General features: G+C 36.1%; 2 protein-coding genes across 2 annotated transcripts; both read left to right on the plus strand.

The window, feature by feature from the left end:
* Window positions 1–1,256: 1,256 nt before the first annotated feature.
* Window positions 1,257–5,845, plus strand: LOC109003922 (ribosomal RNA small subunit methyltransferase F-like). Its single transcript, XM_018982268.2, has 10 exons — window positions 1,257–1,459; window positions 1,669–1,813; window positions 2,219–2,309; window positions 2,818–3,015; window positions 3,146–3,384; window positions 3,474–3,605; window positions 3,851–3,918; window positions 4,025–4,086; window positions 4,783–4,920; window positions 5,174–5,845. The coding sequence occupies exons 1-9, from the start codon at window positions 1,347–1,349 to the stop codon at window positions 4,914–4,916; spliced, it is 1,182 nt and encodes a 393-aa protein (XP_018837813.1). The 5' UTR covers window positions 1,257–1,346; the 3' UTR covers window positions 4,917–4,920; window positions 5,174–5,845.
* Window positions 5,846–6,909: 1,064 nt separating this feature from the next.
* On the plus strand, window positions 6,910–11,570 carry LOC109003924 (oligopeptide transporter 7-like). Its single transcript, XM_018982270.2, has 6 exons — window positions 6,910–6,997; window positions 7,113–7,707; window positions 8,338–8,907; window positions 9,795–10,050; window positions 10,345–10,527; window positions 10,648–11,570. Exons 1-6 carry the CDS (start codon window positions 6,964–6,966, stop codon window positions 11,260–11,262), a joined length of 2,253 nt encoding a protein of 750 aa, XP_018837815.2. The 5' UTR covers window positions 6,910–6,963; the 3' UTR covers window positions 11,263–11,570.
* Window positions 11,571–17,247: the final 5,677 nt, after the last annotated feature.

Below are 17,247 nucleotides of genomic sequence, written 5' to 3' on the forward strand. Positions count from 1 at the left end.
TACAATTTTCATTTCAATGCTGTTTTCTTTCTTGAGATTAAGTAATGAGTTTTAATGTGTTTGGTAAATAATAATTTTATATTATTATTTATAAATTATTCATTATTTATTATCATTCATATCTCATCTGTGATTAATTGCTATGTTTGGATAGTGAGATAATTTCATATATTCTGTAAATAGTAATAAAAAAGTAATGATATAATATTAAATAGTAGTGAATAATATTAAAACATAAAAATAAAATAATAAATAATAGTTGAGTATTCTCAGAAAGCTGATTGGTGCACTTGCGTATATTGAATGCAGTTCAAAAACACAGCAGGAATAAATATATCTTTTTTCAACAGCATTTCATCATCTTCACACACTACATTATTTTTTTCTCTTACCAAATGTGTGGTATATGAATTATGAGTAGAAGAATTCAATAAGTTTAATAAAAGAAATTTTAAAAAATAAAAAAATAAAAAGAAATTTGGTATATAGTGTGTGAGGATGATAAGTAGCAAAACTCAATTGTTTTTTTTTAAAATATATGTTATTTATCTATTTTAAGACTGTATTTAATATTATTCTAAAATATAATAATATTTTAAATTTTTGTATAATTGCAAATTCATAACAAGTGGTTTGTTGACCAATTGCATTGCAAAATCTATAGTAATTTAGACGCATAAAGTACAAATCACGAAAGTATAGGGGCGAAAAGTAAATTAAATTATTTGATTTTACTTCAATATTTCAGTTGTTCGAGCATTGTAATTAGATTAGTCAAATATCTTTTTATTTTTAAATTTAATAAATATTATTTATATTTACTTTATATTAAATTATTTAAATTATTTTCATCTAAAATATAAATTATAATAAATTTATTATTCTTTTTAAATATGAAAAGAATTATAACAAGTCTAAAAGTATTTTTAAAATTATTATATTATAGATATGATATTTTTATTTATATATGAGATTTTACTATCTATATATATATGAGATTATTATATTATAAATTGTTAAATTATAAAAATAAAAATAAATATGATTGTTGAAGGTTATTGAAGATTATGAAATAAAATAAATAAATAATTAAAAAATAATAATAAATTAAAAATATAAAAATATAAAATAATAATATTTTATTATTATAATGAATATAATGACTAATTCAATATTAATTTTAAATTTTAAATAATTAGCTAAAAGTAAAAAAAGCTATATATATTACTCAAAATTTGAAAAATAGGAAAATCCCTAATGCTCTTACATGTGCGAACCCTAAAGTCTCCTCCAATCAATTTTCTTCTGCTATTTTACAGGCCTGTGACGGTGCGACCTCCTATTTCATGGAAGAAAGTTCAAGATTACCGTTGCCGGACGCGTTCCTTGATTTTCTCCTGGAAAATGGGCTTGATCCTTCGATGTACACTGCAAGGGTTTCGACCCCTCGTTACGTAAGGTACTCGCTATATCACCAATTTCATTCATTTTCGTCGATGTTAAGGTGCTTCGCAGAATTTAATTTTGCCCAAAACAAAGCAAAGCTTGATATACTGCCACCAATGGAACTTACTATATTTATTTATTTTTTGTCTGCGACTTCTGGATTTTTACTTTTATGTTTATATTATGATTTTTGTTTTCATTCATTGTCATTATTTTGTGTAGGTTGAAACCTAGTTCTGAAGATTTTGTTGAAGAGATTGAAGATGAGATGAAATGCAAGCTTGAGAAAGTGGGTTGGTTACCTGGGTTCTATTCTCTTCCGCCTGATATTCAGATTGCTAGCTCAAGGGCGTACCGAGAAGGCAAGGTGAGCGCATAAGATATTAAGGGGCGCTGCTTTTATATCTGCCGTTGACATGTTAACTCGTCTGCAATGTCTAGCAAAACTTGAACTTGATCTTAGTTGCCCTCTTTTTCAAGAATATTATATTCATTTTACACTTTCGGAAGGACATGATTATACAGACCCCAATCAGTTGTCTTCCTTTATCCTGCTTTGAATTTAGGAATCAATTTTACTTCAATTTTCTTGGTAATTGGGATTTTTTTTCTCAGATCCTAAGTCGAAGCTAAGAATCTGATTTTCAACTTTTTTGTTTGGCGTCATTTGGCTTTCTGGGGGTACTTGACCATCAAACTTGTGTGATTTTAGTTTCAGTTTATAAATCTTTCTAATAGCATTCTTTGTTGTTTACTTCGGATTGGCATTCAGATGTACGGAATTGATGCGGCCTCTGGAGCTGCCGTCAGAGCACTAGATGTTTCAGCAGGAGATCATGTCCTTGATCTCTGTGCTGCCCCTGGTATGTATTTGTTCCACACCTGTATTACTATGCATCCTCATTTAGACAGGCTACTGCTTACTTCAATCTAAATTAACATGTATATCTGGCTACAGCAACATGGGGATTTCATATTTTGCAGCTTCAGCGATAGAACAATTCTGTTTCTGTGCTGTCATTGTTAATGGTACTTCTAATGATGATCAAACATTGTTGTCACCTGATTTTTGTTTGGGACTGTGCACTGTTCAGTATCAAAATATTGTGCTGACCTCTGACTTAGAAACAATTTAGGGTGTAACGGTATAATAATCCAGTAAAGTGATGTCTCAAGTGTTATATTTTCCTTTATATGCCATAAATTGTGGTTGAACAGGGAACTTTCTATAATCTACCCTCCTGTGAGATCATTAACTTGATAAACAAGGCAACAAGGGCCTTCTAAGATCATCTGATTCAAGTTTTTTTTTTGTTTTTGTTTTGATAAGTTCATCTGATTCAAGTTTTCTCACGTATCTTGTGTCTTCAGGTGCTAAACTGTGTATGATAGCAGATATTCTTGGCAAATCAGGATCTGTAACTGGAGTTGATGTTGCAAGCCAACGTATGGCAGCTTGTAGAACTTTGCTACAGAAATATGCGCTGGGTGATCGATGCCGACTCTTTGTTGCTGATGGAACGACATTTGCCCTCCTTCCTGTGATGTTTCATTCAGATTCAAAATCATGTAATCAATCTGGAAAATAGTGCTGATACATTTACTTGTAACTTAAATGTCTTCCTGCTTAAGATTTGACATGTGAAAGTAATCATCTGCCTGCTTTTGATGCGTTATCATTCCGTCTAGTATTGAACAGGTGAAAGTGCAGTGGAAGGAAAGGGAGATGCATTCAGGGAGTGGACATCTAGAAGACCATATAAAGAAAGAAAAAAAGCAACTAAAGCTATGAAAACCATTTCTTCACAGTTGGTTCGGGCGACTCAAAATCAACAACTCATATTTTATGGGCGGCATTCTGGAGTGGTTGGGCTCACTAGAAGTGAATTATATCAACCTGCTTGTGACTGTGAGGTTTCAAGGCGGGGCTATGACAAGGTAAATTGTGCAGTTAAGTCAGTTGGATTTTTCTGAGTTATGAATCTTTATTCCTTGCAAATTCTAATGGCTGTTGGTTTTAACTTCAGGTCCTTGTGGATGCAGAGTGCACTCATGATGGGTCAATTAGACATATTCAAAAATTTGAACAATGGGGTTGGAAAACTCTTCAGCGTCGTGTATTGGATGCAGAAAGAACTGATAGCTTGACTGCACTTCAGGTTTCTGATCCATTATGCACGTCGTTGCTGAAAATATTACTTCTGTTTTGGAATTTCATTTGGAAGATACAATAGGCATTTGCTGAAGTGATATGCTAATGACAGAATATTGCTCCTTTGCCTTTTTAATTTTTCAATTATGTATCTTATGGGATGAAGATTTGCTTTGAAGCCCTGCTATAGCTGTAGTTAAATTTTAACGTGACCTTTCTTTTTCAATAAAATATGTTTTTCCTCAATTGCAGTTGAGACTTCTGAGCAATGGTTTTAACCTGCTAAAAGTTGGGGGATCACTGGTCTACAGCACTTGCAGGTGCTTTCCACTAACAGTTCGTATGGATCTTGAAACACAAACAGCCACATTTTATGTCATATTTCTGTCTTCTAATTTCTACTTTTTGTCCTTTTCTATAAATTAGTTTAACAGTTGCTCAAAACGAAGATGTCGTAGAGCAGTTTCTCAAGGAACATGCTTCTGCTGGTAGGGTTTTTTGCTCTGAATTCTCTAAATTTGGTTTTTAATTTTAATTACTAGCATATAAGATATTTGGAGACTCTTGCCTGCTATTTGTATGACAAAGTATGGAGCTTTTCTGAAACACTTAGGGTTGGTTTGGATTCAAAGATGATATGAGATGAGATGGTTTTAGATGAAAGATGAAAGTTGAAAAATATTATTAGAATATTACTTTTTAATATTATTATTGTTTTGGGATTTGAAAAAGTTGAATTGTTTATTATATTTTGTATAGGAATTTGGAAAAGTTGTAATGATGAGATGAGATGAGATGAAACACTTTCTGAATCCAAACAAGGCCTTAATGCCATTTTGTGTATAGTCAAACAGTTCAGATCTTTCATGGTGGTCTTGTGTCATGTAGAGTAAGCTAATAGTTGCTGATATAATTCCCATTAAATTACTCTTTACTGTTCTTGGTAAGCTATTACTGCCATCTGTTCTCAAACCCACGTTTTTCTAGGGTGAGAATTAGGAGGCTATCTTAAAATACTCAGGAAATGATATCAGCTAGGAAATTTAAACAATCATATTGTCTTTTGAAAATTTGGTGGAAGCTGTTTTTCCCATTAGTTTTGAAGTGAAGAGCAGAACCTCATCAGTCATTATAATTTCCATTTTTCTTATATTGTCTGATCCATGTATATTTGCATCTTTTAGAGCTGCGGGAGGTGGAGGATGCCAAAAATTGGCCTTGCAAGAGCGGGCGGATACCAAAGACCTTGCGCTTTGACCCTTTGACATCACAAACTAGTGGACTCTTTGTAGCAAAGTTCATGAAATTGGCCATTTAATGAGGTTGGTTTTAGTGCAAAAGCGTGTGTTTCCTACTGCTAAAGGACTCTAGTTCTCATGGGAAAAAAAAAATGATTTGCTCATTAATTGATCTCTTTGGATATGGATGAAAAGATTTTCTTTTTGATATTACTAGAAGCAATTTGTATTCCAGAGCAAACATATGCTGAACAAAATCCTGCCCCCTTCTTTCTTTCTCTTTCTCCCGAACAAAATAGGACCAGAATAGAGGTTTAAAAGCTTTGTTTTGATGCAGGAGTTTCCTTGGTTGAATCTATTGCCCTTGTGGAAAAAAATTACTCATTGGCTGCTAACCTGTCACGAAAGGGATTGATGTAGTCCTATAGTATAAGTTGAACGATCTAAGACAACAGTTACTTCCTGGGTCACTAGGTTATTCCTGTACATTGATGCTGCCTCAGCTTGCAACAATGGTCTTGTCGTCCAAGCATGGGGGAACCTGTAAAAAAACTTCACTTCGACTCTTCCGGATTTGCATTTTACAGGCTTCTGAAAGCGGGAGGGCTCAAATCGGATTGTATTCCAAGGGAAGTCCCTGTGGTGTCGTCACTGTCGTGGAAAGTCTCAGTTGCTCGTTCCGATTAACAGTTGTTGGCTAGATCCTATCCGGTATTAAAAATTCTATGTGCAGTTACTTTTACGTACTCTCTGTGCACTCTATTAATATGATTGGCTGCATCATTTTTTTTAATAAAAAATAACTGTTTTAGTCAATTACATCAATGAAGTGCGCAAAGAGTATGTAGAAATGACTGAATGTAACAAAACTCAGTTATCACTACCCTTGACTTTTTACTTAATATCTTGTGGTCTTGTTGGTGCTGGTGATCAATTTACACTAGAAGAAGAGGTAGAATGATAGACATCCATGAATTGAATTAGTTAAATCTTAACATGAATTATTTCATGGGTTGCTTTATTTGAAGATAACATTTTCTCTTTCAATTCAACCTTTAGAAAATTCAAATTTATTGACTTTTGTAAGCTCATTAGCAGGCCTAAAATTCTATTCCAACACGTCTTAATACGCTTCTCCCCCCAATGTGCAGGCGGCCTTGTCACAATGATGTGTTTCTTAACTTTCTTTTGCACCACCTTGCCTTACCTTTGCCGAGATTTTGTAAATCAATGTCACATTCATTTTGAACTAAAATTGTCTCCATGCTATTTATGATTCTCTAATGTATATGCAAAAGATAAATAATTAAAACCAATGATTATAATTAAATTGTCTCCATACTATTTATTATTATGATCTAATGATGTATGCGTAAAATAATTAATTGAAAATATTGATTATAATTAGAGATATAGGATTTACATGAAAAGAAATTAATTTTTTAATAATGAATTTTACTCTTTTTCAAAGCGACTGTACGGCGTTTACACACTCTACGATTGTACGTAATATTACTCTTTTAAAATATGCAAGTCTCGCGTCTATTTTTTAAAAAATAGTATGATTAACTAATAAATGGTTGTTTTTTTACTTGAATTTTAAATTTATTTAGGGTGTGTTTAGATGTTGAAGTGAGTTGAGTTGAGTTGAATTGAGATGAGACGATAAAATATTGTTAGAATATTATTTTTTAATATTATTATTATTTTGAGATTTGAAAAAATTAAATTGTTTATTATATTTTATGTTAAGATTTAAAAAATTTATAATGATGAGTTGAGATGAAACTTTGTTTTTTAAAAAAATCTATGAGATTTGCACGTTTTATTTTCTAATATTTTTACTCCTGTTCATTCGAAAAATCTTGAAAAATGTACCGTACGTTAAATCCGGTCCAGATACATCAAGACGTCTACGTGGCAACGAAGAAAATCCAGCTGTTTGGAAACTCAAGGGGCCCCCTGCAATGATCCGGATTATTCGTTATACAGGTGGCTTCCATCATCCACGACATCAACCTTTTTAAAGTCTTTAACACGTTACCATATTCAATATGAATCTAAAAATAAAAAGTAGATTCCTGGAATCTAAATTGACAAACGTGGACCTCGGGGCTGAAGAAGACCATGAGCAGTGTTCAAGAAATCGAGGCTCCTCTCAGTAAGATTTTCCATTATGATTCTCGTTTCTTCTCTTGGTTTCCATTTCATTTCGATGGTTCCTGATCTGTTTTCCATACGCTGAGCTAAGCGCCAACTCTTTCACTTATTCACAGTTCAGAAGAAGCAGACCTACCGACCAAAATCCTCCGATTCGGTTTCACCGGAAGATGATTCCCACGTCGAGAACTCTCCCATAGAGCAGGTAGCTCTCACGGTTACGGTCACCGACGACCCCTCGCTCCCTAGTTTCACCTTCCGGACGTGGATTCTCGGAACACTAGCATGTGTCCTCCTCTCCTTCCTCAACCAGTTCTTCTGGTACCGCAGAGAGCCTCTGTCAATCACTTCGATCTCGGCTCAGATCGCGGTCGTCCCGCTCGGTCACCTGATGGCCTCTACGATGACAGACCGAGTGTTCTTCAAGGGGCGACGGTGGGAGTTCACGCTGAATCCCGGTCCGTTCAACGTGAAGGAGCACGTGCTGATCACGATCTTCGCCAACTCCGGGGCGGGTAACGTGTACGCGATTCACATAGTTAGCGTCGTCAAGATTTTCTATAAAAGGAGTATGTCGTTCCTGGTGGCGTTGCTCGTCGTTATAACGACGCAGGTGTTGGGGTTCGGGTGGGCCGGGCTGTTCCGGCGGTACTTGGTGGAGCCCGCTGCCATGTGGTGGCCCCAAAATCTCGTGCAAGTCTCGCTATTCAGGCATGTTCTCTGATCGTTCGACAAAGTTTCCGTATGTCTCATCATAAAAGTAAAAAAATTGAGTTGAGGTTTGCAATTTCAAGTTGATCAGCTGTGCTATACAGAATTCCAAATTTGAATATAAAATATGAGATAAAAAGAATAAAATTATATATTTTTAAGTGATGTGCTTGACGAGACGTAGAATTTATCTCTAGATTTTTCTTTCTCTTAAGTTATATCTCATGCACGTTGGATTCTCGTTTTGCAACCGAAATTTATTATTTTAGGCTTTATCGTTCAAACTTACAAACATTAAACCGGAAAATTATAGAAAAATTAAATTTTATAAGGTGGATGGTATGGTATGTGCTATGAACACTTTCAAATAGTATTACTCTATTTTATGATAAAATTAATTTTGTAGTCAATCGTGCTATCTATAGTTTTTTATAAGAATAATTCTATTTAATTTCTACACACCATACTTTTTTTTTTTTCCTTTTTTCCATACTTAGAATAATTCTAGATTTTTTTTATTATTAAAGCCGCTGTTTTTTTCATTTCTTTTTTTTTTTTTTTTTTTTTTATATGGTACTTGGCCGTTGTTGTAGTCAAAGATGTCATCTTGCATGTATTATGAATTCACAGGGCGTTACACGAGAAAGAGAAGAGGCCCAAGGATGGGTTAACACGGAATCAGTTCTTCCTCATCTCCTTCTTGTGCTCCTTCGCTTACTATGTCCTTCCAGGCTACCTATTCCCCATGTTAACGTCTGTTTCCTGGATTTGTTGGGTATTCCCTACTTCCATCCTTGCCCAACAGCTAGGCTCAGGACTTCACGGTCTTGGCATTGGTGCTTTGGGTTTTGATTGGTCCAGTATATCGGCTTACCTTGGAAGTCCACTTGCCAGTCCATGGTTTGCTACTGCCAACATTGCTGCTGGTTTTTTCCTCGTCGCGTATGTTATTACCCCCACAGCTTATTGGCTTAATATCTATAAAGCCAAGACGTTTCCCATATTCTCAGATGGGCTTTTCACTTCTAGTGGCCAAAGCTACAATATCTCAGCTATAATAGATTCCAACTTTCGCCTTGACATTGATGCATATGAGCATAAAGGGCCTCTCTATCTCAGCACCTTCTTAGCTACATACTATGGTATCAGTTTTGCCTGCCTTGCTGCCACTGTTGTTCATGTGTTCCTCTTCCATGGAAGGTAAACCCAACTTTTCTGCTTGAATTGTTTGTTTAAAACCTGTAACTCACTTTCTTTGATTGTGGTTAGATGGCCGTCACTTGGTTGCACATTGTAAATTATGGATAATTGTAGCTCAAATTTTCTAGATTGTGGTTAGATTGGGACATCTCTTAGCCCGTTTGGATAGTGAGATGAGATGAGATGGTTTTAAATCAAAGTTGAAAGTTGAATAAAATATTGTTAAAATATTATTTTTTGATATTATTATTGTTTTAGAATTTGAAAAAATTGATTTGTTTATTATATTTTATGTGAAAAATTGGGAAAGTTCTAATGATGAGATGAGATAAAATGAAACGAAAGTATTTTTGTATCCAAACGGGCCTTAGTTGCATTTTATACATTACAAATAATTGTTGCTCAGATGTCCAAGACTTGCATACCAAAAACTGATGCTTAGTGGCAATCCTTCAGGTTGTCTGCGTGCGTAACATCCATGGGAAATGAAGACTTGGATGTACTCGAAAGGCTATTTTTCAGTAGAACAAATATTACTGAATGTAGTACTATTATCTTAAACATCTGACTAAATGTGTGCATGTCCATACTCTGTACATGTATGAGCCATATGGGCCTTCTTAAATTGTTTCCTAGAAAGTCAGTACTCATCTATACCAGGAATCGCCTGGTATTATCTACAAGAGAACTGCATTGAGTATGTCATGTTAACCACTTTCAAGTATGAACTCACAGTCCTCAATAAAGTTAAATTTAAAGTTTTCTGTTTGTAACTCAAACTGCCTCTAATTTTTACATCAATATTGTGCAATCAAAGAGGCGGGAGGGGAACTAGGTGTGCATTGAATTATATACAGTATGTTGCACTCACAATTTCAAGGATATAGGGAAATGTGGCAGCTAAGCAAGTCTGCTCTCCAAGAAAAGAATATGGATGTGCACACAAAGCTCATGAGAAAATATAAGCAAGTTCCTCAATGGTGGTTCATATGCATCCTTTTGGTCAACATTGTGGTGACCATATTTACTTGCCAGTACTATAACGATCAACTCCAATTGCCATGGTGGGGCGTCTTGCTAGCATGCTCTATTGCCCTATTTTTCACTCTTCCTGTTGGAGTCATCAATGCCACAACAAATCAGGTACGTCTCTGGACACATTTCACAAATTATGCATTTACTTTTGACTATGTAAACTCTCACAAGCATATTTCATATTTGAGTGCTGAATTGGGGTGATTTTATCTTTCTATTCACTTCCTATAATCAAGTCTAGATGAAGCTCTTGAAAAAGTTAAACTGTGGTCTATGAACTCTTCCTAATGTAAACTTATGAGCATGACATGCACTGTTTTAATCCTTGTGCGAAAGAGAACTATATCTCCTGCATGCAGTTATTAGTCTTCTAACAGGAGTAAATCTTTCACTTGGGAGCAGATGCCATCCTTGAATGTGATCACAGAGTATATTATTGGGTTTCTATATCCAGGGTATCCTGTTGCCAACATGTGCTTTAAAGTATATGGCTACATAAGTATGAAACAGGGGATCACCTTTCTGGAAGACTTCAAGCTTGGTCATTACATGAAGATTCCTCCGAGATCAATGTTCGTGGCGCAGGTAACTATCCTGTGCATCCCACTTCCTAGATAGAAATGGAAAAGTGTTTCATCAATCTCGATACAATAAAATTTATAATCATCGGTCTGATCCCTTAATCACATCAGTGATTCTTTTCAGGTGGTAGGTACTTTAGTAGCAGCATTGGTGCATTTAGGGACGGCATGGTGGCTTATGGACAGCATTCCAAACATATGTGACAGAGAATTGCTTCCAGCCGGCAGCCCATGGACTTGTCCGGGTGATCATGTATTCTATGATGCTTCTGTTGTATGGGGTCTGATTGGGCCTCGAAGAATTTTTGGAGATCTTGGGCACTACGCTCTCATCAACTGGTTTTTTGTAGCTGGGGCTATAGCTCCAGTCCTAGTTTGGCTTGCACACAAGGCCTTCCCCCAAAGACAGTGGATTAGACTCATCACTATGCCTGTGCTCTTAGGGGCAACAGTGAACATGCCCCCTGCCACTGCTGTCAATTACACCAGCTGGATTCTTGTTGGTTTCATCTCAGGCTTTATTGCTTACAGGTATTACCGTGAGTGGTGGAGCCGCCACAACTACGTGCTATCCGGGGCACTTGATGCCGGATTAGCCTTCATGGGAGTATTGTTATACTTGTGTTTTGGGATGGAACATATCAGTCTCAACTGGTGGGGCAGTGAGTCCGACGGATGTCCGCTGGCTTCTTGTCCAACAGCCGAAGGGGTTATAGTGAACGGCTGCCCAGTTCTGTGAGTGATTTTTTTTTTTCTGTATTAATATTATCTTGAACATAGGAAGAAGAAGAAGAAGAAGAAGAAGAAGAAGAATTTATTAATCTTTATCATCTGGTAAAAATGTAAAGTACAATAAATATAGTGGAATATACGTATCATTAATGTGAATATTGTTTTTCTGACTTTGTTCTGCATTGCGGGTGGCAATGTCGTTGAGCAATCAGCCGTGTTTGATACAAAATGTAAGTATTATGGCGACAGATTCGGCCGCTCCTTTCTCATGCTTTTCAATGAAGGATGAGCATGGTGCAGTGATGCACTTCAATGCAACAGAAATTGAAAGGAAAAAGGGAGGAGAGAGAGAGAGAGAGAGAGAGAGAGAGAGAGAGAGAGAGAGAGAGAGAGAGAGAGAGATTGTTCAATATCTCCAAAACCCGACCCGGAAAGAGTGGCACATCCGTTTCCGAGCCGATCCAAATACGTGTTTGTTAAAAACAAAAACAAAACTGGGTTGTTCCATTAAACATAATAATAACAGGTGAAGAGATTTAGGGGTGACAATTTGTATTCGTGTATATTATTTGTGTTGAGTTGAGTTACAAGTATTTGATCATATGGGTCAACTTGAACACAACTGGCCTACTTAATTAACAGAAAAAATTTTAAAATCTTAACACAATCTATATAAATAATTTGTGACATGGCACAACCCACATATTCGGTTTAATAATTAACTTTTATTAAACTAATACGAGACACATTTTAATTGGTTTAACCCGTTTCATATGTGGAAGGGATAAAATATCAGGCCTAAAGTGGTGTTCAAGGCCTAGTCCCGGGAGGATCTCATGAGGAAGGAAGAAAGGAAATAGGAAGGAAGTGAGAAAGGAAAGAGGAAGGAACAAAAGATTGAGAAAGGTGTCAAGATGTCAGGAGGAAAAAAGGGGAGGAGACATAAAGAAGAAGTGATGTGACAAAAATGAGGGGTAGAAGATAAAAATGGGGGAACCAGACAACTTCAGGGACCTTTGGCTAGGCTTCTCCTCGAGGACTTCGACTTTTCCTTCAACTTCTTCAACCTTATGAGAGGTACTCTAGCGACAAGTGTTTCACCAGAAAATAGAACTATAATCTCCATTGTATAGTGATGATGAGAGATTGTAAAACAAACATATTATAGTGGACTCTCCCCTCCCCAAGCCCCCTTGGATTTAGCCTATTGTTGAATGATGTAAATTTGTGTCTTTCTCACTGCCATGGATGTATACACAAACATATTATAGTATATACTGCTCATTGCCATGGATGTATACACAAACACCATATAACCGCATCGGACCACCACTGGGAGCTCGACATGATACCGATCGAGGCCAAGATCGCCATAGCAGGCTGAGAATAACTATTTCTTCCCTTCTAGCCTATTGTGCCAATTTTAGGCGTTAAAAATATGAAGGACAACTGACTTGCATATTTATTTTGATACAATTAATATAACTTCATGTATAATATAATAATAAATATATAAATATTTCATAAGTTCAACTAGATTCATGATACCAAACCCAATTATTTTGTTAATTGTGGGTTACACATTTTGACCTATAATTGGCATGTTTAGTAATCGTATCTTATAGAGTCAACTTGTTTAAACCTATGAAAAATCATTTATATTAAACTCAAGTTCTATTATTTTGTGTTGTATTTATGTTGAATTACCGGATCGTGTCATATATTACCACCCTCGATGTATATGACTATACTCTAACCTAATGTGAAATTATTTGTTTTGTTCTAACCTTACTTTAAGAATCAAAACGGGTGGGAATAAAAACCTCCCAACCGCAAATTGGATTGGTTTGAAACAAAAAGCTACAGTAGTTGGATTAGGTTGACAAGCATAAGTACATTTTTATTAGAAAACTAGAGAAATGAGATGGTATAAATCTCCTAATAATTTTAAGAGTCAAATATGTTGATACCTAATAGTAACAATAATCAAATTAATTTATTATTTTAATTTTATTTATTTATTTTTGAAATAAACGTCATTGTATTCATTATCAACTTGTATCAATGTCCGTATACAATTTATCTATGAGTAATTGGTTTGTAATCATCTCAGGTCCATCTCCTAACCAATACATGTCACAATCCCCGTGTAAAGCCAGTTTTGCCAACTGGTGAGCAGCCTCATTGCCCTCTCAATGTACAAAGCTAATCTCTCATCTTTCAAAAAGTCCCAATTTCTACTGCAATCCTTCCACCAAGTGACCATAACTAGAATCATCCCTCTCCTCTTTACTCACGACCTCAATTACACCCTTAACATCCCCTTCAAAGATAACAGCACCTAGCCCCAGCTCTTCACAGAGGACCATCGCTTCCTAAAATGCATAACACTCAGCAACAAAATCATCACTACTGAATACTCTTATAGCAGATAAAGTAGTAAAAAGCTCTCCCTTATTATCTCTGATGATCACCCCAATTCCCAGCTTCTTGGAAGATACATCTATCGCAACATCAAAATTGGCTTTTAGTTTTGAGCCTACTGGCTTCTTCCACCCCCTGCCACCAACTGGCCCCCCCTTAGCAACAAAAATTCTACTCAGCCTCCGGTTCGCTACCCGCACGCCACACTCCTGACGTGGCCGAACCCGGTTCCTGTCCACGTCACGATTCTTGCTCTACTCAATCCCGAGCTGCTTCACTCTCCCTCTTCTCTCTCAGATATGCATCTCACTCCGGTTCCTCATGTATCTATAAAGACGTGAAATAAAACATGTCGATGATGATTAGGGCCTCATAAAAGTACTAGTACTACTCATGTTTGATCTTAGTTTGAAAAGTTTTGACTGCATTGCAAGGTATATACAATAATATGAATGGTTTCCATTGTCAATCGTCAATCTTGGCGACATATATATGGCCATCCGTCAAAGAAAAAATTAATTTCGAGAAGACTGCTTATCTCTTTGCTACAGCTTGCATTAATTACTGCATGACCCAACATGCATGCATCCACTCAATGTTTTGAATACCATACTGGACGCTGTACAAGTTAAGGCACTGGAACAAAATATTTCAGTACCGGTACCGTTTCGGGATAACATTTTGGGATAGCATTTCGAAATATTCGATATATAAATAAATAACATTTCAAAATTATATTCTAAAATAATAGTCTATATATAAATAAATTATATATAAATACATATATATAAATTATAAATAGTCTAGTTTGAATTGGGGTTTAAAAATTAAGCTTGTAGTTTGAAAAAATGAAAAAAAAAAACTGGCCGAAATTGAAGCCGGTACGGCCGGTATTTTGGCCGGTACGAAATAGATATATACGAAAAATTTTGGTCGTACCGGCCGGTACGGTACGAAATTCAAAACTATGCATCCACTAGCTATTCCTTGTGCAAATTCTGTGGGTTTAGATAAGAGATTAACTATTTTAATTAATTAGCTGATTATGAGCCACCCCACCTACAACTTACATTGAATCTAACTAAAACAAACTTGCAAGATGATCAATCCATTCAGCAAAAGTATATGCTCCAAGAAAATACTTCACGGCCGGGTGCATATATATGATGGCTCCTAATTATTCTTTGAGAGTTCAACTTCCAAATTAAGCTAATCTGGTCTCATGTCTTGGTTCTATTTTCTACAACACATGATCAGAAGTATTTCTGTATAAGAGTTCAATAACTAATCTATGTTATATACTATGATCACAAATTACACAGAGAGAAGATGAAGGATCTATCTTTAGGAGAAACATGTAGAAACAAAGCATTAAGCTTGACAATAATATCAGACGAAAGTCCTTCCCCTAGTATATAACCTTCCGATCCGAAATAAAGGAATGATTTCAGTTTTCGATCTTTATTTAATATGTTTTACACAACCATATCATCATAACATTAGATAGATTTTACACAATCATATCATCGCAAAATTGCACAATATGTTATACAATCATATCATCACAAATTACCTAGAGAGAAGATGAAGGGAGAAGAGAAAGGCTCACCTTGTCGCACTTAATTTTGAGAAGACGTGTACTAGACTGCTGCAGGCGGAGATGGTTGGGGAAGGGTGGCTACTTGGGTGAGGTCTTGGGGAGGGTTGGGTGAGGTGTGGTAGGGGGAGAGGCTCGATCGCGATCAAGGGAGAGAGAGGTGAGGTTGCGGATCACAGTCGCCGCAAGAGAGAGACGAGAGCATCGCGAGGTGGGGGGGATTGGGTGAAGAAGCGCCAGGGGGGCACTGGGTGAGGTGTGGCAAGGGAGAGAGGCTCGATCATGGTCAAGGGAGAGAGAGGTGAGGTCGCGGATCGCAGTTGCATCGAGAGAAAGAGACGAGAGCGTCGCGAGGTGGGGGGTAGGGGAAGAAAGGAAAAAGGGAAAACGCAAGTATTTATTATCTTTTGCGGCGACATCTTATCGTCGCAAAAGAATTAATTTCACTACAATACAAAAAGTATGTTTATTTGCGGCGAGAAAAAGTCGCCGCAAAAGGTAATTACCTCAATAAATGCATAAAACTTTTGTCCAACTATTTACGGCGACCTTTTATCGTCGTAAAACACAAAGGTAGTTTATTTGCAGTGAGAAAAAGTCGCCGCAAAAGTTAATTACCTCGTCAAAAAAAGTAATAACCCAATAAATGCACAAAAATTTCACCAAAATATTTGCGGTGACCTTTTATCGCTATAAAACACTTAGGTAGTTTATTTGAGTAGAGAAAAAGTCACCGCAAAAGTTAATTATCCCGACACAAACAGTAATAACCCACCACAAGTCAAAAAATTTTGCCAAACTATTTACGGCAACTTTTGGTCGCCTCAATTTGTCGCTGAAAAAATAGTTTTTTCCCACAAATGTTTACTTGCCGATGTAATATCGTGGGAAAAGGCTTATTCTTTTCCCCCGATTAGTTTTCGTGTAATAAGCTCTTTATTTGCCACGATGGAGTGTCTTGGAAAAAAAATTCATGGCAAAAAGCCATATCTCTTGTAGTGTGCTAGCTGGAGGATTGAGATCATGATGAGCTTTAAAGGGGCGGGAGGCCTTTTGTAGAGATAGTTCATTTACAATCATACGGACTAGTTCATTTACAATCCTATATATGTCTAATTCAAATACTTGAAATTTCAAATAAATAAAACAACATTAACAAGCAAGACTTCAATTTAACCTGATCATGCATTGTTTCTGTTCTTTATTCATAGTTATTGAGACATAATATCCATGCAGTGTACATTAATATTGCAATGCAATAATTCTGATAAAGTGCTAGCTGAAGGATTGAGATCATGATGAGCTTTAAAGGGGCGGGAGGCCTTTTGTAGAGACAGTAGTAGTACTACGACAAAGTTCTTCACAGGTTACTTGATAGAGCCAGCATTTTCGTTTGAACAGGCAGCACCAACAGGGTCCAATATCATGACAGTTATAACTGTAGCAGAATGAAACATTTAATTTGCTTCCCCTAAGCACGTCATGATCTTTTGCATGGACTGCATCGGCAACATCATGATTCCCAAGCGCAGTACTACTGTTTGGAGTACCATTGTTTTGGTTGCCTGTTGTTGTTTGTGTCGTTTATTTTGAGCAGATTGGCCAGCCATCCAACACGTTCGATTGAAACGTACAACTCAATCATGACATAAATAACTAAAGATGATATATAATATTTTAAAAATATATATGTAGAACACAACGTGGTAAACTGTGTCATGAAAGATTAGAATTTATAGGATATATAGACGTACAAACCTTCATGAAGAGCAAAGAGGGCAGCAAACACCAACGAAAGCAAAGCCAAACGAAAAACAATGGTTTTTGTGGCCATGATTCTTGAATATATTTGAGAAATCAAGGTAAATTGTCATTAACAGCTCTTCCTTGTTTTTACTGCTAACATGACTGCTTGTTTTTGTAACATGCAATTGATATATACACACAAATTTCAAATCATACTTGGTAACG

Source organism: Juglans regia, chromosome 8 (genome assembly GCF_001411555.2).
Source record: "Juglans regia cultivar Chandler chromosome 8, Walnut 2.0, whole genome shotgun sequence".
Classification (NCBI taxonomy): domain Eukaryota; kingdom Viridiplantae; phylum Streptophyta; class Magnoliopsida; order Fagales; family Juglandaceae; genus Juglans; species Juglans regia.

Excerpts from the sequence above, each read along its gene's own strand:
- LOC109003922 (XM_018982268.2), top strand. The coding sequence starts at position 1,347 with ATGGAAGAAAGTTCAAGATTACCGTTGCCGGACGCGTTCCTTGATTTT. Across the intron at positions 2,310-2,817 it reads TGATCTCTGTGCTGCCCCTG|GTGCTAAACTGTGTATGATA; the intron begins GTATGTATTTGT and ends TTGTGTCTTCAG. Across the intron at positions 3,919-4,024 it reads CTGGTCTACAGCACTTGCAG|TTTAACAGTTGCTCAAAACG; the intron begins GTGCTTTCCACT and ends TCTATAAATTAG.
- LOC109003924 (XM_018982270.2), top strand. The coding sequence starts at position 6,964 with ATGAGCAGTGTTCAAGAAATCGAGGCTCCTCTCA. Across the intron at positions 7,708-8,337 it reads GTGCAAGTCTCGCTATTCAG|GGCGTTACACGAGAAAGAGA; the intron begins GCATGTTCTCTG and ends ATGAATTCACAG. Across the intron at positions 10,051-10,344 it reads TCAATGCCACAACAAATCAG|ATGCCATCCTTGAATGTGAT; the intron begins GTACGTCTCTGG and ends ACTTGGGAGCAG.